Genomic DNA, 21,922 nt, shown 5'->3' on the forward strand with positions numbered 1-21,922 from the left:
CCTCATTGACCATAGTCTCCCGATTCCTTACCCAGCACTTTTCCCACCAGGCCATGCCACACTGCCATTCCTAGCTAGTTGGCTAGAGTATTTATTTTCTCCCCTTTGCACAACTGCAAATAAATCAAAGAGATTAACTTAGGTATGAGAAAAAGTAGAATTGTAATTGTCTGTGGATGGACAGAAGGACTAAAATATTGGCCTCAAAATGAAGAGAGGTACTTAGGGGTCCAGATTAACCTCCAGTGTGTGTGTGTGGGGGGGGGGGTGGGGGGGGAGTGCTCCTAGCAGTTCTGTATGACATGCTTCCAGACCATCGGGTTAGGACAAATTCTGCCACTGCCAGAAGCTGAAAATGAAACTTGTCTGTAAGGTTGGCCGCTCTAATTGACCTTTCATCCGTGTCTGAACTTGTGCCAGGTCAGAGTGTGTGGGTGCTACAGGTTGAAGAGTCCAAGGTTTGGCCACAAACAGCCCTAAGAGTCTAAAGGAGAGAGAAAACAGGCAGGTGCAACTCCAGGTGTGCCAACTAAAGAAAGGTGGAGGAGGTTGGGGGACAAAGAGCAAAAGCACTTTTAGTGACCAATTCGAGGTCCGGGGCTGGAATCCTGACTCCTCCAGCTCCTTCCTTCATCTCCTGCCCCCTGGGTAGGTGACAGCCACTACGGATCCAAAGAACTGCAGTGTGAGCCGTGATTCTGGAAACTCAAAGAGTTAATATATCAAAAACTAACGCAGTGGAGGAGGGAAAGACCACACCCACGGGAGCAGGGAGCCAACTCCAGGGAGGAAAATCCCATTGGTATAGAAAAGACAGGGAGCCAGCCCCTGGGCGCGGCCTGCAGGGGGCAGGTGATCTCCAGAAAAGCGGGGGACAGGACGAAGCAGGAGCCCGTGCGGGTTCAGCAGCCGCCCACAGCCTCGGGAGCCCTCGCCGCGCCTCTGCCTGGTGCGCTCCTCTTGGCCCGCGGACCCCGCGCTGCGCTCGCCCGCTGACATGTGTGCCGCCCCGATGCCGCCGCTGGCGCACATCTTCCGAGGGACGTTTGTCCACTCCACCTGGACCTGTCCCGTGGAGGTGCTGCGGGATCACCTCCTCGGAGTGAGCGACAGCGGCAAAGTAAGCGGGCGGGGGTCGGGGACGGGCGGGCGGGTGGAAGGAATCGCGCGCGCGGTGTCCTGCGAGCCCAGAGCTCACTCGGTGCAGAGCGAGTGCCAGCTCCAGAGTTGAACTTGAGGGCTTGGCTGCGGGGGAAGCCGGAAGAATCCTGGCCGCAGGGAGTAGCGTGTTCCTAGAAGCCAAACAGGTGTCTCAGAGCCGGGAGCCATTGGTGCGGCAGCCGTCCAGGCTGTCGAGGAAGGGGGAGCGAGGCTGTGCCCTCGCAAATCCTAAGAGAGTTTTACTAGAGTAGAACCTTGTTTATCAGGTGCCTGGCATAGGCTAGGCGCTTTGTAAATGTCTTGTGAAAGGAGTAACAGAGGGGAAATTTGATCAGTGTTCTTTAGTCCTCTCAGTGCATAGAATAAGCAAAGTACTAATTTCATTCATGTGATCATTCAACAGACAGTATACTTACTAATGACTCAAACTAAACTTGGAATCTTAAAAGGATAGTCTGCGAGAAATTATCCACCCCAACTCCCTCAACACACACCTAGAGCCATTTGCATGGAAGCAAGCAGTTCCATTTTAAGGTGCAAAATGTCTTCTACCAGTGTATCTTCCACACTTCCTTTCCCAAAATCAGATTTCTACAGACAACATGGGTAACTTGATGTCTAATATTTACTGTTCCATATTCATCGGTGCTCACTGTAGTGGCCTGGCCAGTTTGATGAGTGAAAGGCATTCCATTTGTTTAGAAGAAAAAAACTAAGCTGGGGATGGGATATTTTTGAGCTTTCCCCCACGAGTTTGTTTAGCAAAAGTACAGGTATTATGACTTGTCAGCTTGAAGATGCTATTCCTGTCTAAAGATTCTTTCAAGTCAGTGAGAGTTTTAAATAATCTCTCTTACATTTGGGGATAACTAGACCCTGTTTTCGTATGGTGCTTTAAAATAATATTCTCTGTGCGTATTGAGGGAGCCTGCTCTTATATTTCCAAGGTGATTGAACTCTCAGAGCCCCTCCGAATGGGAAGATTCCCATAAACCCCCAGACTGATGAGTTATTGCCTTGAGTACTTTACCCCCAAAGTTTCAGGGAACCCTTAGGCTCAAGAAAAGTCCCAGGAAGCCAATGAAAAGAGACTGCTAAGCTGGGGAAAGGCCAGAGGAGTTTGCCTAACCACAAGGTGCTGGTCAACTCTTAGGATTCTTTTTTAAATTAATTTCCCATATCCTGAATTTTAATTGGTAGGGTAGCAGGCACGAGAGTGAGTGTGAGGACTGAGTCTAACCAGTGGAGAGGAATAAGAAAAGAAAGTAATTTATTTTAAAAAAGTTACCTTTGCTAGGTTTTGTACAGAAGAAGAATAAAAGTCCTGAAAATGCAATTAGCAGTTGAGTCAGGAAGTCTATCCTAACTACGGAACATACTGAAGTAATAAATTTAGAAAAAACGCCATTTCCCCACAAGATAACATTAACTAGGAGTTGAATGCAAAGGTGAGTTCATCAAGTGGCTTCAATTTGTGGTATAAAATGCCCCAATCACTGAATTGGTAACTGTTCACAGCTCTGCTCCTAAGTACAAAGCAGTTGATTTCTGACTGCATACAGGGATAATATGCCATAGATAATGTGTCAAGACTCGATTTCCCTCATTTTCAAAGTGCGAATGCCTCTCCTTCAGAGTTGCTGGCATAAATACCTTATTTACTTAAAAATTATATTTCCATGAAGTAAATATGAGGAATCACCATGGTCTTTACATTTTTAATGAGCTCTGAAAGCTGTTCTCAAACCGTGGGATGAATCAGAGCCATCGAGGGGTGCTTGTTACAGTGCTGGGTCCTGGGCATCATCCTCTGAGAATCGGAATCTGTAGGCCTGGAGGGGGCCCCAGGAAGTGGTGATCCAACAAAGGGCCCAGGAGGTTCCAACCAGGTCATGGCTGGATTACATGCTGGGTACCCACAGTATGTAGGTTGTGTGATGGAATCACTTGTGTCAGGTCTTGGGAGCTTAGTTCTCCACTTCGAGCTCAGGTCTGGGGTAGCATCTCAGAGAGAGGGGATGTGACTTCTTCTGTTCCTCTCTCTCTCCTTTCTAGACCTCATTTCTTATTTCATATAAATTCATTTTGGCCCAGAGAATGGCAATGACTCACTACTTTTGGTGAGTTAATTAAAGCTCATTCAAAATTAGGTTAATTAAAATTAATTCTCTAGTCAATATTTTAGTATTGGGCATTTTGAATTCAGAGTTAGTTTTTCAACTCAAGTGACATGTAGCTTTTCAAAAGAAAGACCCAGCCTCTATAATTCGTTTGCAGATATTTAATTGTGAAACACTGTGTGCTCAAATATTACTAAACTGCCTAATTCCACATGCAACAGGGTCAGGTTGACTTTAAAGATACATAAAGATGCTTTTGGTCTTTTAAAATATTTTTATTGATTTCATAGAGGAAGGGAGAGGGAGAGAGAGAGAGAGGGATAGAAACATCAATGATGAGAGAGAATCATTGATCGGCTGCCTCCTGCACTCCCCACAGTGGGGCTCGAGCCTGCAATCCGGGCATGTGCCCCAATGGGGAATTGAACTGTGACCTCCTGGTTCATAGGTCGACGCTCAGCCACTGAGCCACACCTGCCGGGGAAGGTTTTGGCCTTTTAATGAACGCTTACATGGAGGCAAGAGCAAGAAAGGGAATCATTTTGGAGGTAATGTCCTGGGGTAGCAGGAGAAAGTCCTGTGGAGAAACAGAGACCTGGTTCAAGTTCGGTCTTTACTGTTTACCTGCTCACTTACAACTTATGTGGATTTGATCAAGTTATTAACAATTTATTTCCACCCTGGACGGTTTTGCTCAGTGGATAGAGCGTCTGCCTGCGGACTCAAGGGTCCCGGGTTCGATTCCTGTCAAGGGCATGTACCTTGGTTGCGGGCACATCCCCAGTAGGGGATGTGCAGGAGGCAGCTGATTGGTATTTCTCTCTCATCGATGTTTCTAACTCTCTCTCCCTCTCCCTTCCTCTCTGTAAAAAGTCAATAAAAGATATTTTTAAAAAAACCAACAATTTATTTCCAAGTAATCTTATGTATAAAATATTTCTATAGTCTACCTCATAGGGTCGTTGAAAAGATTAAATGAGTTAATAGTTGTAAAGTACATAGATTAAGGCCTTACATATAGCATATGCCCAATAAACACCAGCAGTTATTATCAGCAATTTAGATGGAGATAAGTGAACAAAATTGGTAGATATTTATGTCAAGTCACCTGGATTTGATGATAGGGTTGGAAAGATATTTGTGAATGTCTTCAGTTGTATGATGGGATGCAGATTGGCTAGTGATAGAAAAAGCTTGATGAAGGAAGCCAAAATTGAACTGGACATTGAGAACACACCGGACTTGGACATGTAGAAAAGGGTCTGGTGAAGGGAATGAGGAAATGTTCTTTATTTCCTGAAGCTGTTGGGAGGAGCAAGAGTTGTATTTCACCTGACAATGCATCACCAACTTGCATTGCCAGTTCTCACAGTGTAAATCACACATCTTAGTGGTTCTGAATCATCCTTTCCTTCTGCTTAGGCAAGTGAAGACCCATCTTCCTTGCCAAGCTCAGGACCCCAGAATATGCTGTGAACTTGAAGAGGGAATCTGGGCTAAGCCCTCCCTTCTGAAACTGCCGAATCAGAGCTTTGCTGTCATTAGAAACATGTGTTCATGCCCAAATATCATGTTATTATCTTGTAAATTCCTACTTTCCAGAAGGCAGATGGTTTTGTTCAAAATGCTCATGGCAGGAACTGTTGGCTACCCATTCAATAGCTATAACCCCTCCTTCCTATTAACACGTCTGACTTTGATCTGCTTGTAATATACTTGGCTCACAGATACATCATGGGGTAAGCCAGTCTTGGTCATCATAATATCATTTGCCGGATACTTCTTTTCCCAGCTTCCTGGTAGCTCAGGGTGGCCAGGATGACGTTCTGACATGCAGGAAGTTGGCTCAAGGCTTCTGGGAAACATTTCTCTCCCTAATCAATAGATACAGATGTGGGAAGAGAAGTCCTTTCTCTTTTTGATGCCCTCACGTGAGGAGCAGAGCTGCTGCTGCCACTGTTCACCTCCACCTAACCCCACCTCCTTTCCCTCTGGCTATCACCACACTGTTGTCTGCGTTTATCTGTTATGTATATATGTTTTTCAGTTAATCTCTTCACCTTTTTCCATCCAATCCCCCATCCCTCTCCCCTCTGACAGTTGTCAGTCTGTTCCATGTATCCATGCCTATTTGTTTTGTTCACTAGGTTCCACTTATTAGTGAGATCATATGGTACTTGTCTTTTTCTCTGACTAGTTTATTTCATGTCTGAATCTCAGCATCCTTATTTATAAAATGTGTACAATAATAGCACCATGAAGGAGTTGTGAGGCAAATGAGATAATGTGTGTAAAGCACTTGGTGCATAATAGTTGCTCAACAAATATTGGCCATTGTTGTTATTTCTTTCACTGAAGTAATTATTTCATTTTTGCCTTTGATTATACTTAGCTTAATAGAATGTTCTCACTCACTGAATTGATTTAAAGTTCTCAAAAAACGGGAGGACAACTGGAGAGAAGGTGACATTAATTGTCATACTGTGTGTCAGATATTCAGCCAGATTCTTTGTACACTGACAACTCTAGATTAGATATCATCATCATCATCATCATCATCATCATCATCATCATCATCATCCCTGCTTTACAAATGAGGAAATGGAGGCTTAGAGAGTTCTCTGACTTGGCTGTAGTCATAGGGAGTAAGTGGCAAAGCCAAGATTCACACCCATGTCTGTCTTATCCCAAGGCCCCTGCTCTTTCCAGCAGCCCCTGCTGCCTCCTGTCATGAGAAGGGCTGAAACTCCATTGTGTAAGGGCCCCTCAACATTGTCTTACTGTTTTGACACAAAATAGGTGGTCAGGAAAGGACATGGAATGTGATGTATAATACAAAGACATTCATGAGAGATGTGGAACAAAACAGACATTTCTAATTCCAGAGAGGTAGTTAAAAAGCACAATTACACTTCTTTGAGGCTTTGAAGAAACATTGCTGGCATGGCTGGAGTTTGCTGCCCTTCCATTTGTATAAAGTTGTCTGTTGATTTCTGGAATTTCTTGGCAGCCCTGATTGATCTGGTGCTGTGGCTGCAGGCAGCCGAAGTGCTGGTGTATCTGACACATGGCTGCTGCCTGAAGGCTCTGACAGTTGCAGAGATGGGCAGTATCTCTTGCAGGCTTATGGCATGCCCACTCACAGGCATTGATCTGATGATTTAGGAATAAAGACCAGCTGGACTTCCCTCACCTGCAAGAAAATAAAACCAATCAGTCATGCATGTTTCTGTAGAAAGGAAGTAAGACAGTTCCAAAGAGCATAGGCAGATAGTGATGCTTTTATACATTTACAGGGAGAAGAAAAATTCAACTGTTGACATGAAACAAAGCTAGGAATTATATTTAAAATGCATGGTGGGCCCTGGCCAGGTAGCCCAGTTGGTTAGAGTGTCTTCCTCATATGCCAAAGGTTTTAGGTTCCATCCCTGGTCAGGACACATACAAGAATCAACCAATGAATGCATGGATGGGTGGAATACCAAATTAATATCTCTCTCTCTCCTCTCTCTCTCTCTCCCCCCCCCCTCTCTCTCCCTTTCTCTCTTTCTCAAATCAATTAAAAAAATTTTTTAATTCATTGTGCCAGCTGATAAAGGGATATGTGTTACCTAGTTAACAATATCTGTACTAAAAGCAACTGCTCAAGAAGAACACATCTATTCTTGATGCTGCATTCAGACTGGAATTTCTCCTAGATAGACACTGTGTCTTATAATTATGTTTACCAACTTTCCTACTCAAGGTAGAGTTTTGTAAGGTCACCTCTTTTGAGCACCTATGACTTGAACTGAAGATGTGACAAAAAGTAGGGGTCCATATATCTATTCTGTAGGGCTGAGGCTATGGGGAGGGGCAATGGGAGGTGATCCAAGTACCTAGGTCTTGGCTGATCTGAAAAGACCTGGAAATAGACTTTATTATTATTATTTTTTAAATCTTTATTGTTGAAAGTATTACATATGTCCCCTTCCCCGCCTCCCCATTGACCTCTCCCAGCCTGCCCACACCCCCAGCCCAGGCCTTCACCCTCCTATTGTCTGTGTCCATTGGTTATGCATCTATACACGCAAGTTCATTGGTTGCTCTCTACCCCCTGCCTGTCCTCCTCTGCCTTCCCTCTGAGGTTTGACAGTTTGTTCGATGCTGCTATGTCTTTGGATCTATTTTTGTTCATCAGTTTATGCTGTTCATTATATTCCACAAATGAGTGAGATCATGTGACACTTTTCTTTCTCTGACTGGCTTATTTTGCTTAGCATAATTCTCTCCAGGTCCATCCATGCTGTTGCAAATGGTAGGAGTTCCTTCCTTTTTAAAGCAGCGTAGTATTCCATTGTGCAGATGTACCACAGTTTTCCAATCCACTCATCTGCTGATGGTCACTTAGGCTGTTTCCAAATCTTAGCTATTGTAAATTTCACTGCTATCAACATAGGGGTGCATATATCCTTTCTGATTGGTATTTTTATTTTGGGGCTATATTCCTAGAAGTGGGATCACTGGGTCAATTGGAGAGAGGGTTCCCTTTTTGGAGATAGACTTTAGGATGTCACAGGCAGGGCAGAACCATGTGTCCTTCAGCACTCCTCCTAAGAGTAGTCCTGTCGATGGAGTTTTGATGAACACCGAGAGGCAGGAGCCTGAGTAGTTCTCTTTGGCAAAAGCCTGGAGTGCCACTGTTTTGTGTTGCGTGTAAAATGCAGAAGCACATGCCTTTACTAATAATCCAACTTTGAGGATGTTGAGGAACTTAACGAGAGATTACTCAATAATTTTAAATCCATTTACATCGGTGGGAAATGCTCTTCTCTTCCTAGAAGTTGTGCCAGTTTTAAGTCTGCTTGTCTTATCTTTCATTTTGCTTGTGCCTAAGTTCATTCTTTAAAGCTCAATTCAAGTACCCTCTCCAAAGTCTATTTACTACTTCCCTACCCCAAAATGACTTCTCCTCCTCTAAATGTCTCTCTTATTGTCATTTTTCTTATAGACTACTTATATACATTTGCTGACCGTGTACCTTATTTGTATATATTTTCATCCAAATTAATTATAAGTTCCTATTCACATGACATAAGAAGAAAAGTAGGAAATATTTACTTACGTCTTAGCAGGCTTGGGCCTTGTAAATAGTGTAGGGACTCAATAAATGTTAAATGAATGAATGCTCCACAAAATTATAGAAACTGTTGAACAATTTGTCTTAATCTTTGTTGAGAATATTTTAAAACAAATTTGCACATACTTTAGAAAGTAAAACATTGCATGTAATTATATCTTGTCTCAAAGTGATTTCTAGTACACAAAATGCAGATGTTTAGAAGTTGTTAATTATGTTGATTAAATCTATTCTGGTTTTAAAATTACATTACTTTCAAAAAATATATCTCTTTATTGATATCAGAGAAGAAGGGAGAGGGAGAAAGAGATAGAAACATCATTAATGAGAAAGAATCATTGATTAGCTGCCTCCTGCATGGCCCCCTAATGAGGATTGAGCCTGGAACCTGGGAATGTGCCCTTGACCAGAATCGAACCTGGAACCATTCAGTCTGCAGGCCAATGCTCTATCCACTGAACAAAACCAGCTAGGGCAAAATTATGTTACTGTTAAGAGATATTGTTTTATGTCAAAACACAGAAATGGGCAATTACTTTTTTTTTTTTTTTTTTGTACTCCATTAGGGATGTAATGCCTTTAAAGCATTCATTCTACAAATACTGAATACCTACTCTTTGCTGTGTGCTTAACAAGTTAAAGAACTGGATTCTGTGGCCAATGATGAGATCACAACACATTCCATTCACAGTGTATTATGATTTACCACTTAAAGCCAAATGCTCAGTGTCACTGGGTAAAGGGCTGTACTCCATCAGTGGTTACAATTATAAGGAACATATTCTTTCCAGAGAAATTGTTAATAGCGTGCCCAGTGCTTTTTCAGCCAGGAAGGAATAGAGTTGGGATTTGAATTTAGATGTTTCCTCTCCAGCATTTATTATCTCTCCAGATTTTATTTAAAGTCTCTGGTTACCATTTCAGCCACCTGAGCACTTAACTGTCTCAGCTCTGCCTCTTCCTTGCTGTGCCTTTGAATCCTAGACAAAGAAAGCCATCTTCACTTGCAGCCAAGTCTCAGGTTCCTACCAGTCCTATTAGTCACCTCCTGGTTCTTCCCCACTGAAGCTGTGTCACCTTTTTCTTGATCTTTTCCCTCAGCCCTGTTTGATGTGCTCTTGTCAATAAAGCTATTTTTACATCTGGGTTCTCAGCACTCATACAACTCAAAGTCTAGAAATACTCCCAACCTACAGCCATCCCACAATCCCAGGCTTTCTCAAACAATGCAAAAAATAGTGGCTCTCAAACTAATCTAAGTGATTTTCATATATCTGAATTTACAAAACTGATTAAGAAAGGATATACATTCACTTCACAAAACAGTTGGTAAGAAGGGATTTTTTTAAATTTATTTTTATTGTTGACAATATTGCAGATGTCTCCCATTTTTTTCCTCCCTTTACTCTCCTCCACCCAGCTCCTGCCCCACCCCAGGCCTTCACTGCACTACTGTCTGTGTCCATGGGTTATGCATATATGCATATAAATTCTTTGGTTAATCTCTCTTCTCCCCCCCCCCCCCCCCCCACGCACACATCCTTCCCTCTGAGATATGTTTGTCTGTGTAGTCTGTTCCATGCATGCACGCCTCTGGACCTATTTTGTTCCAGGGATCCTCAAACTATGGCCCGCGGGCCACATGTGGCCTGCCAAGGACTTTTATCCGGCCTGCCAGGTGCCGCTGCCTGTCCTGCTTAGCAGCCGACTCGTCCCAGGCCCGCAGTGCGCATAGGAATTTGTTCATAGTTTTTTTTTTAACTATAGTCCGGCCCTCCAACGGTCTGAGGGACAGTGAACTGGCCCCCTGTTTAAAAAGTTTGAGGATCCCACCAATAGAGATAGATTCAAAAGGGACCTCAGATTCTTCTTATTCTGTTAACCAGTCATCTATTAATCTCCTTGCTACCTCCTTTAATTGTTGCATTGTCTGCATATGGATTTTTCTATGAGGTGCTCATAGCTTTCATCAGACCTCAAAAAAGAGTAAATGACCTCAAATTGTCAAACCCTCGGATCATTTACTCTTGTACTTACAGTAGGACTATTTCACCTGTACAGCATTCTCGTCCATCTTTTGTATAAATGGCTTCAGTGATTAATATACCAGAACTGTGTTGATCTACCCATTCGGGAGCTAATCATGTCACTTTTTTTTTTCTATTTCGAAAATTTTAAGAGAATCAGTTTGAGCCATACCCACAACATTAATGGAAAGTCCAATATCAGTCACTTTGGGATTTCTCTTTTCTTTCCTTCTTCTCCACCAGGATTCCCAGAGCCTTTTATGATCTAAGTGTTCATTCCTTTCCAGACAGTGATTCAATGTTTATGATATCCCAGGTCCTTGTTCTTGTTCTGGGGCTAGAGCATGTTGTTGGGGAACAAGACAACACTGCTGCCCTGGAGGAACTTCCTTTCTGTTTTTAAGGGGGAGCTTCACGTGTGCAGCTCTAAGGCCATGGTGGCCATGGCTGCCCTTGTCCTTTGTGGCCACATGATGCTGCAACGGGGTGCTGATCCCAGCCATCTGTCTGCCATTACTACTCTGTCCTGTCCAGGCTGGATATGGCCGTCACCAAGGCCAGCTCAGTGGCAACTCTGTACCCTTAGGCTCAGCTTGTTCTAGAACAACTCGTACAGACCCGTGTGGTCACACTGGTCTTAATATTTGGCTTCCCCTCTAGAGAAGAACAATGTTTCATTCTTTCCTGGTGCATCCAAGGCACTAAAAGAACAAAGTACAAGATAAAGTCTCAACTGGTCACTCAACTACAATGGTAACCTTTAAAAACGTTCCCTGGTACATTTAAATTATGATTTTAAAAGTTTGATTAGTTAAAATATTAGTAGCACATCTCTTATATTAAGCAGCTGTGCGTTCGGATACTATAACATGAATAAAAAGAAAATAAATTTTGCGTATACGTCATCTTCTTGCATTGCATGTGGCTTCTTGCCTATGTCACTGGGTTATAAACTTGGAGACAGGAGCCACACTGATGATGACAGTGAACATGTATTGGACACTTGTTATGTGCTAGGTCCTGTGCTGAGTGCTTTGCAAAGCCCAATTCTCCCGATTGCTTTATGAAGTGGAACTGTTCTCCTTATTTATGGACAAGAAAATTGAGGCTCAGAGTGTTAATATTAACCCTGGAAATAATATCTGATGACTATACATTGAATGAATTTTCTCTCTCCTGAAACCATCCTGTAGCTCTTTGTTTTCAGATAGTCAAATAGCCGAGTTACAGTAGCTTCCCTTACTTCAATTGTTAATAGGGATTCAATCCTTAAGATTAAAGTGAAGGACAAATTCATCTCTTCTGATGCATTTTCTGAACTTGAGCAATTAATGTTAATCTTCTCCCACAAGATCTTACTTCATGCATGACATTGTTTCCTACCTTTTTAAAAGCCACACCCTTTCCTTTGTGAAAACATTGTTTAGTTGACGATGTCACATTAGTTACATTAACTTTAAATTTAACTTCTAATTGAGATCTGTTTCTCAAAGCCTTTTGACTATTGAAGTTGGTGCCTCTGCATATGAAATGCTAATCTTCCCTATGAATTAGTGATCTATGCATTAATACAACTGAAGCCATTTCCCAATAAATACCTGTCACATCTTCCTGGTATGATCCTGCTTGGTTGGCACCACATGGGACCTGTCTCTATAGTCACAGAGCTCTTTCTCTTCTCTGTGTTATTGGTTTTTAAAAACTACCTTGACAGAGTGAACCTTCCTCAGTAAACCCACCTGAAAATCCAAACTTGTTAGCAAGCTATTGATTCATGAGTTTAAAAATAAAATCTTTGAAAGCTAAAGCAGTTACAAGGTGATTCTAACTTCAAGTGAATTCTTCTAGGCTTACACATGATGTAGGAATTTCAAAATGCTGAGATTCCCAAACAAGTTAAACTGACAGCAAAAGTGTATGCTATGACCATTCAGCCCCCTCCATGCACATATAAGACACATTTCTGAAAAGCCATATTAAAATTCAAAACCCAAGTAAAACTTCAGGGTTGGGGATGTGGAAAAGAATTTTTACTTTCCACTTTGTAACTTTTTGTATTGTTAGTTTTGTTCTTGTTTTACTTTTATAACTTAACATAAAACTCACCCCTGGAAAGTGTGCAATTTAGTGTCATTTATTACATTAATGAAGTTGTGTAACCATGACCACTATCTGATTCCAGAATATGCTTATCAACCCAAAGGACAACCCATTAACCATGAAGCAGTCATTCCCTATTCTTCCTCCCACTGCCACCCCTCAGCAACCACTAATTTGCTTTCTGCCTCTATAAATTTGCCTATTCTCAATGTAAATCATGCAAATGGACATATCCAATATGTGATCTTTTATGCCTATTTTTTTTCATTTAGGATAATGTTTTCAAGGTGTATCCATATTGCAGTATGTGAGAGCTCTATTCCTTAGTTCATGGACATTTGAATGATTTCCACCTTTGCCTGTTGTCAACAGTGCTGACATGAACATCTGTGTACAAGTTTTTAAAACTAATTTATTCTTTAAAATCTTTTTATGGCTCTTTATTGCTTACCTAGGGGGGATAAATCCAGGCCTGGCCTTGCTGACCGCTTGCCTAGCCTTTTATATTGTTTATGCCTTTATGTCTTTGTCTTTGTTCCTCCTGCACCTTTCAACTTCTGGATTAATACCTTGCAAGACCATTTAAGTGTCCCTTTCTCAATGAGGTCATTACTGACATCACGCCAGCCCCTCTGTTGACAGGCAGAGCTAAGTCCTGGCTCCTTTGTGCCCCACTTTCTGCTTGGCACCTCTTTATGGCTCTTACTTTATCTCATGAGTCTTCCCTTTAACCTACCTTTTAAGGCAGGGGCTACAACTTTATCACTTTCAGACCCATAACTCTTAGCACATGGTGGTTACTCAGATGAATACATGTTAGATAAATGGTGCTTGGATTTTTTTCACCACAGGTAACCAGGTGGGAAAAATTCACTTTAGGAGTCAGCAAAATGTATAGTTTGCTAAAAAAAAAAAATATCTCCCAAATAACCAATTATTAGAGTAAGAACTCTGGGTTTTTCTAATATGGAGCTGAATACAACTTATTTGGTTACTGGGTGCTGCTGTTAGTTTCATGTCCTACTGAATGATTAGGAACCCGGGAAGAGTAGATTTTATTGGAATTCTGAGACCTCAGAAAGTTCTCAAATGCCTTTATCATGGACTATGTTGAGGATCTGGAAGAATGTAGATTATAAAGGCCTGCTTACTCCCTTTGGTGTTTATATTATGGTTTGTTATGTGTTCACATCTTCATAAAATGGCAATTTACTGAAACTGTTCTTTGTGAATTGCCACTTATAATTTTCAGTCCTGGAACATGGTAGAGCCTCCATAAACAATAGCTCTTACGGCCCATCTCCTGTCCCTCGCGGCGCTTAGTGCTTTAGCACAAAGGCGGCATTCACTAAATGCGTCTGAATGGACAGAATGGACTGCTGTGCTCTGTACGCTATTCCCTGTGGGGCACAGGTGGTCCTGGCAGAGTTTTCAGGAGGGAGCTAATCAACATCCCCAACTGGTTGTGGCCAATATGTGTGAGGGTGCACACAACAAGTTACGTTGTTAAGGTCTTCACAGGGTGGGGCAGATTTTTCCTCTGTGTTATTTACCCTAGAAGTCGCGTTCCTCCTGCCATTTGTAGGATGGTCTCATGGATGCCCTGACCCTTTTTTGAAATGCAAAGCACAGAAGCCTAGCCTGGTGGGGGCTTGTGAACCTCCTTAAGCTCCAGCTCGGTGTGGACTCTCTCGTCCTGTGTCACAGTGTGCTTAGCGTTCGTAAGAACTGATAATAGCTGAGAAGGACCAAAACCTTCCACAAGTTAGGGATAAATGGTGAGCAAAAAAGGTGCAGGTCCTGCCTTATTCTCACTCGGAGTCAATAGTCAAATAAGCATCAGTATGTATATAATTTCTAAAACAGGAAAAGTGCAGAGCGCTATGGAAGTATGGGACCAGAGGTCATGGCTTATCTTGAGGAGATAAATGCTATTTGAGCTGAGTCTGAAGGTTAAATGGGAGTTGACTAGGCAGAAAAAGATGAGGGGAAGGCTTGTGCAAAGACCCAGCAAGGAAGAGGAACTAGGAACAGGTGTGGGATATTGCTGAAGATGGAAAAGGAGGGGGTTGAAGAAACAAGTGAAGCCAGAAAGATCAACAGTGGCCATTATTGTTGACCTTAGGAAGACTTACAGGGGTGGAGAGAGAGGGTGGCGATTGGCTTTGTTTTGGAATGGGAGGAAGATAAGGACCTGCAGAGAGTGACCGTAGACAATCATATGGATAATAAAGTGCCTTCAACAGTAGTAAAATACAAATACATTACTTATGTTTATTTCCCCAGGTAAGGACTTTTGTACAAACATTGGCACTGGTCAAAGTTATGTAAGCATGCTGGTATTGACCATTTGCAAATATCTGAGTGGAAGCCGAAGTACTGGCAACCTACATGTACCCAAATTAAAATGAGTTGCAGCCTCCTTAAAAATTATTTTACTATCTTATCTCAGAAGTATAATTTAGCATCTCACTGGAAGTCTTGTTATTTAGTCAGAGTGAAGCTCTTTTCATTTTATTAAGTTCAAATAGGGAAGGCATAATTCTTCAATAAATTTGAGATTATTTTGAAATTAAAACAAACACAGCCAGATAAGACAATAGAACCAGATGTTTTCTGAATTCAAAAATGCAGTTTGGTTCTAGGGAATCACTTCTGGACTCTGCCTTCTCCAAGGATTTGAGAAAACCTCATCCTCTTCCTCCTTGCTGGGCGGATGACTGTACCAGCAACTTTAATCCGGCTAAAAAAGCAACATATAAATGACTCATATTAAGGAGGAAAACTACACCCCTCATCTATATGAATGGGGGCCTGTGCAATAATTCATTTTTTTCTTTCTCTGTAGGAAGAAGAAAAACAAGACTAATTCTAGATATGCCACTGGAATTAGAATAAAAATTAAAAAACTATAAGTATAATCTAGATAGTATTGGATGCTTCAAACATGCTATGTCATTGGGTAGATAGAGTGCGAGGACAGTAGGAAGAAAAGATGTGGAAAGGAAATGATGTGACAATTATGACAATAGAACCACACACCAGTTTACATTTTTTCATGTTTTGGGCTTCTCCATCTCTTTTTTTTTTTTTTTTCACATCCTGAACACCCTTCCCCCTTTTTCACCCCAGTATATACCTTATTCATCACCTCCTCAAAACAATGAAACAAAACAAGACAAGACAACTGATTTTTCTAGTCTTCTCTAGAAATGTTCTTCCTTCTCTGGAGTTTTCCAGCTTCGTCTGTAGTGCCAATTTGGCCATTAGAGAAACATGTCACCACGCATTGTCTTCAGTTTCCTATATGTAAATTTTATTCCCTCAGCTGGAAAATAAACACTTGGAAGATGAGGATTACTTCTTACACATTTAGCTGAATCCTTAGCAGTTTGATAGCATACGATGCACATTTAAACAATCTGTACTGTCTTGGGCTGTTAGCAGTTGAAATACATTACTGAACATGTAAGCCAAGAAGCATGCTTTTTTTTTTTTTCACATTTACTAATTCTCTCTGTTTTTATTGAAACAATTGAGGTTAAGTGAAGACATCATGAGTTTCTTTAGCTTGCATCTGCTAGACTAAGGGCACCTTCCTACATAACCACAATATCATTATCACACTTCAGAAATTAACAATAATTTCCCAATATCCTTTCATGATCCATAATCCATGTTCAGATTTTCCCAACTGTTCCTATCACTTCTTTATAGCTCAAACAAAAAACAGAATCCAATCAAGGTTTATGAATTTGTTGTTACGCTTCTTTTGTCCTTTTAAAAATATTTTTATTGATTTTTAGAGAGAGGAAGGGAAAAGGAGAGAGAGAAACATGGATGCAAGAATGAAGCATTAATCAAGTGTCTCTTGCACCCTCCCTGCCAGGGATTGAGGCTTAAACCTGGGCATGTGCCCTGACTGGGAGTCGAACCAGCAACCTTTCAGTCCATGGGACCACGCCCAACCTACTGGGCAACACCAGCCAGGGTTCTTTTGTCTTTTTAAATGTAGAAGTCCCTGCTTTTGGGGTACGTATATTTTAAGAAGCATATTTTAAGCGACTTCCTATCAAATTTTGGAATTTCTCCTCCCCTCCTCTGTATGCAAGGATTTGATTGGCATGCATCCTGCCACAGGCCCTTGGCATGCAGAGGTGTGACCTTCACAGATGACCCTGGGAGATGCTTGCAGTTTTCATGGAGGTGATCCTGCCCGTGGGTGTAATGGTCAGTGTCACTTAACCAGCCAGCAAGCTCAACTGGCCTGGCAGCATCAGCAGCTCAGCAATTTCTTATCTTTGTTGTATCCCTGGTAACTCCCATGAAATAGTTGAAAAACAACCCAAACAGCATTTTTATAAAAAGTTGTAATAGTTCTTGGAAAATTGATGGGCAAGTGAAGATGTGCTGCTATCAAAGTAGCTTCTTCTCACAGCTGTGTCCCAGTGACCAAAGGAATGAAGAGAGATGAATTGTAAATCAGACACACAGAATGAAGCATAGATTTTTTTCTCTTTAACATTAGGAAATATGACATCAAACGCCAATCTCTGGTTGCCATAAAAACAGGACAAGAAAGTTGGACTGGACCCCCAGGGTTTGACTAATGAATGCTATGCTCATGAAAACACATAATTTTCCCTGAGCTCTTGAAATGAATCAAGTGCAGTAGCTTGTGTGTGTGTGTGTGTAGGAGGGGGACATTTGTATATATTAATTTTAAAGATTATAGAACTTAGGTTGGCAAGAATGACTCTCCTTGTACTATGTAAAGGATACAGCAAAAATCAAAGAATAGACATGAAAACTGAGAAAGGAAAAAAGCTCATCTATCACAGATCTTTTTTAGAGCTCAATAACTAGATTTTTGAGTAGTTGTATGCAAAGGAGATTTTATACTATATATATATATATATATATATATATAAATTAATACATCTTGGACATGGTTTCATATCAGTACATAAAGATTTGCCTCATTTTCTCACTCTTCCAATTATTCATTTTGTGGTGATTTGTTACAGCAGCCATTGCAGTCATCTGAAGGCTTGAGTGGGGCTGAGAGATCCACCTACAACATTCAAGTTCATTCACATGACTGTAAGCTGGTGCTCACAGTTGTTGGCAGCAATCTTTGGTTTCTCCCATGAGAACTTCTCCCGCGGCTGCTACTTGAGTGCCCCCATGATGTGCCTGGCGGTGGAAAGCATTCTCCTAAACTAGCCTTAGAAGTCACAGCATGTGAACCCTTCGTTCCAAGCACATCGCTAAGTTTGGCCCACCTCAAGGTTGGGGGAGGGAACTAGAGCCCACCTTTTGAAGAGAGGAATGTCAAAGAATTTGTGGACATATTTTAAAGCCACCACATTGGTGCTTGGGATGTGAGTTGTGGATGGAGCCTCCCCTTCACCCTGAATAGGAATTAATTTTACTACATCCCTGACAGATGGCCAGTCAGCCTCTGCCTGGCACTTCCAACTATGAGGCGCTCACTATGTTGTGAGTCACTGAATTCCATTTATATCAATTGTTAGAAGCTTCTTTTATTCATGAAATTGAAAATCCTATTGCTGAGTATTCCATTATTGAAGCTAGTTCCACTGCTCTAGAATGGCACTTTTAGGTGATGCTTTTTCATTATTTGCAACAGTGGTAATCTTGACTTCTTTCTTCTTTAGACAAAATAATGTCAGTTCTACTCAGAAACTCCTCTGAAGTTTTGATTTCAGGATTTTCCCACATCTTAGTCACCTTCCTGTAAAACATTTCAATTCAGTACATCCCTCCACAACTGAAAATCAGTAACTAGTTCTTTATCTCAATCTAAGCCTGAAAGGACATGACAAAGCAGTCCTCTCTTTGCACAGCAGTGCAGGACTGAAAGAAATGACCGTGAAGCCTGGCCAGAGCGACTCAGTGGTTGATCGACCTATGAACCAGGAGGACATGGTTCGATTCTCGGTCAGGGCACATACCCAGGTTTCGGGCTCAATCCCCAGTGTGTGGAGTATAGGAAGCAGCCAATCAATGATTCTCTCATCGTTGATGTTTCTATCTTTCTCCCTCTCCCTTGTCCTCTGAAATCAATAAAAATATATTTTATAAAATGACCATGAAAATTGAAATCTTGCAAGGTACAATCATACTTGGGAGATATTACAGGTTTGGTTCCAGATGACCACAATAAAGTGAATGTCCCAATGAAGGAAATTATAAACCTTTTGCTGATGGAAGGGATTGCCCTTAATATGTAAAAAATGCAACATCTATGAAGCCCAATAAAATGAAGTGCAATAAAATGAGGCATGCTTGTAATCATAACAATCATTGGGAAAATTGCAATTATTCTGACACCTTTAGAAACTTCTGTTAAAACATTAAAATTTCTCTTTCAGATCTAAATACATGGAGAAATTAAAAAATAGTGAAACTAGTGTTCATTTAGTATACTGTAATCTAAAACATTAGAAACAGAGAATTAAAGTGTTCATTTCTTTATTAAAAAAACAAAAGTAGTTTGAACAGTGCTTGCCTTTTTCTTTTCATCATGTAACTTATAATATAGAGTGAGCACCTTTTGTTTGCCTTGGCACATTCTTCTCCTGCTTTATAAATGTGAATCCGCTTCCAACATTTCGTCCTTTGAACTCTCAGTGTTGTGAAATATCTCTAAGATACTGTGCCAAGAGTTCTTTTAATGGGAGATGTTTCCTTTTTTGCTGGTGTCACTTCTGAGATATCTTCAATCACTATTATCTTTTATGTCAATGAGTTCACCTCTGTGAAGTTTCACTGGATGTAGATCTAGTTTCTTGAATGGTGGCTATGTCAATGTTCCATGGCCAACTATTTCTTCTATAGCTCCATTTATGTTATGTTCAAATTTTACTTCTCATGTCATCACTTTTCAGTTCTTTGCCGTGCTTCACTAAGCAGCTCACTCTTCCGACTGTTCATTTCTGTAAAATGTCACATGAGTTTATCGCTGGGAAGTGAGGAGGCAACACAACCACATGCTCCACTGTGTGTGAGCTGAGTAACAGATGCCCGGTGACCAATGATCACAGACTTCAGAAGAAGTGACCTGGTTGGCCACTGGTCACTACGTACATCTATCATGTGTGTAATAAGTGGTGGGCTGAAGAGCTAGAAGCCACATTTGTACTTTATACAGTCACTCAAAGTTAACAGTCCATCGTAACTGATACGTGAACCATGTTGTTAAGGGACTGGTGTTACTTAACTAAACTGTGGCATCTGAAATTTATGTGTATCAGACACATGCAAAACAGGGACTCCATATTTCTACAAATTTGACCTTAGTTAGAATCTGTTTTATGGGCAATTATTCCATACCATTAATTTAGAGCCTCATACATCTTACTTTACCTTATGCATTAGATTTTTTTTTAAATGTAAATGTGAGATTTTATTTACATTCCTTTTAAGCTTCATCTTGTTAGTCTTACTTTGGGGATGTGTTTGTAAAACTGGATTTTGCTATCGAAGGAGCAAGTGGTCCCTTCCAAAGTGTTGTCCATTTCACACCTAACCTGTTAATAAGACAGGGCTTGGGCAGAGCTCGGTGATGGGTCTCTAGAGTTCTCCAGCCATGCTTCTCTTGTCCTGTTATCACCTTTTTGAGAGTAGGAATAAACAACCAGATATGAATCTCTGCATCTCTGTTTTCATCCAGCATGCCTTTTTTTGAGCTTGTCCAATAAAGTTAATTTTCTGGTGCCATCAGATGCCTTTCTGAAATCAAAGCACACGATGTCAGCAGTTGTCTCCTAAAATACCACTCTGGTTACCATATAAAATAAGTTTTGTAGTAAAAAAATTTTTTTGAAACCACTGCAGAATTATTAAAAAGTTACAAAGATTGTATAAATAACTCTCATATATTTCCCCCACAGTTAACATTTACCACATTTGCTTCCTCATTCTTCTGCACTCTTTCCAGACATATGTAGATATGCATATGTAAATACACACAGGTTTTTTTTCTGAACTAATTGAGAAAGTACAGACATGCTGTTCCAGTTTAAATACTTTGATGTGTATTTCTTAAAAACCCCCACAATGATGCTGTCTTACATAATCACGTACAATCATCTAGATCAGGAAATTAACACCGATGCAATTCCACCACATAACCCACAGATCCATTCAAACTTTGCCCATTGGCCCAATATTGTCCTTATTGCTTAGCTTTCTTCCCCTTTCTGGTTCAGGATCCCCTCCAGAATCACACCACAAGTTTCATTTTCTTGTGATGCTTCATGAATTGTCTTCCATCTAGAATAGGTCTTTCTTTGTCTTCCATGCCCTGGATAATTTTCAAGAATACCGGATAGATTTTATCTTGTTTTAAGAATGTCTCTCAAGAGAACCCAGATGGCAGCATAGGTAAACGCCTGTACTTGCCTCCCACAACTACATCAAAATTACAACTAAAATACAGAACAACTATCATCCAGAACCTCGGGAAAGCTGGCTGAGTGGAAGTACTACAACTAGAGAAGTATAGAAGAAAGCACACTGAGACTGGTAGAAGGTGCAGAGGCACGGAACAGGCTGATCTGGCACCCGGGTGTGCCACTTTTTTAATCTGGAGGGAGATTGCCTCTTTGAAGGCCGCCTGGAGGAGCAAGGAGTCCCAGACCCCCAGCCCAGAGTCCCAGAGCTGGGGAAAGAAGTCCCTACGGGCCTTAAGAACTACGGACTGTGAAAACCAGTGCAGATTGGGGCTGAGTGACACACAGCCTGCTGGAGACCCAGCTGCCCTTCTTAAAAGGCCAGCACCATGAACTGAATTTACAAGCTCCCACTTCCTCTGAGTTCCAGTGCCAGGCGAGGCTCTCAGGGACCCAGACACATATGGGGAGAAACTGGACTGTCTGGCAGCAGGGCAGGAATGCTGGAGGTGTTCGCAGTGGTCATTGTTCCCATGCTGGGACCTCCCCAGTGTAGGGCTGATTGGCAGCCATTTCTGTTTGCTCTGCCCTGGTGATTCCCTGAGACCCCGCCCCCTCCCAATTTACACCCCCACCCAAGCAGCTTTTGCATATGAATGGTCTGTCCTTTCTCAGGCTAAAAAACTGTCAAACAAGCTGCAGCTGGGTCTGGGAGCCCCAAACCTGTCAATAAAAGGCCCCAAAACAGGCACAACCTGCCTTGCTTCACAGCTGGGCCTCGCCTGGTCACTTCTAAACCTGATACAAAGAGGAGGAATCTGCAGATCTCTCTGTAGCTCCTGCTGGATGGCCCCAGGCAGTGGCTGACCTTGCACCTTCCTGGAAACCCAAGAGCCAGTATACCAGTGCTCACTGTGAGACCATACCAGATTACAATGCTTCACATCCATAAGCGGCACACTCAAGGGGCAGACT

The 21,922-nt window shown here is 41.6% G+C and overlaps 1 protein-coding gene across 1 annotated transcript in view; it reads left to right on the forward strand.

The window, feature by feature from the left end:
- Positions 1-997: 997 nt before the first annotated feature.
- GDA (guanine deaminase) overlaps positions 998-21,922 on the forward strand; it is a gene marked incomplete at both ends in the record, with an annotated part of 66,933 nt that continues 46,008 nt past the window's right edge. The window contains one exon of the mRNA XM_080669396.1: positions 998-1,120. Coding sequence (XP_080525522.1) covers positions 998-1,120 — 123 coding nt within the window. The remainder of the gene's footprint in view (positions 1,121-21,922) is intronic.

The sequence above is a fragment of the Plecotus auritus genome (assembly GCF_963455305.1).
Source record: "Plecotus auritus genome assembly, chromosome: 5".
NCBI classification, from domain to species: Eukaryota; Metazoa; Chordata; class Mammalia; order Chiroptera; family Vespertilionidae; genus Plecotus; species Plecotus auritus.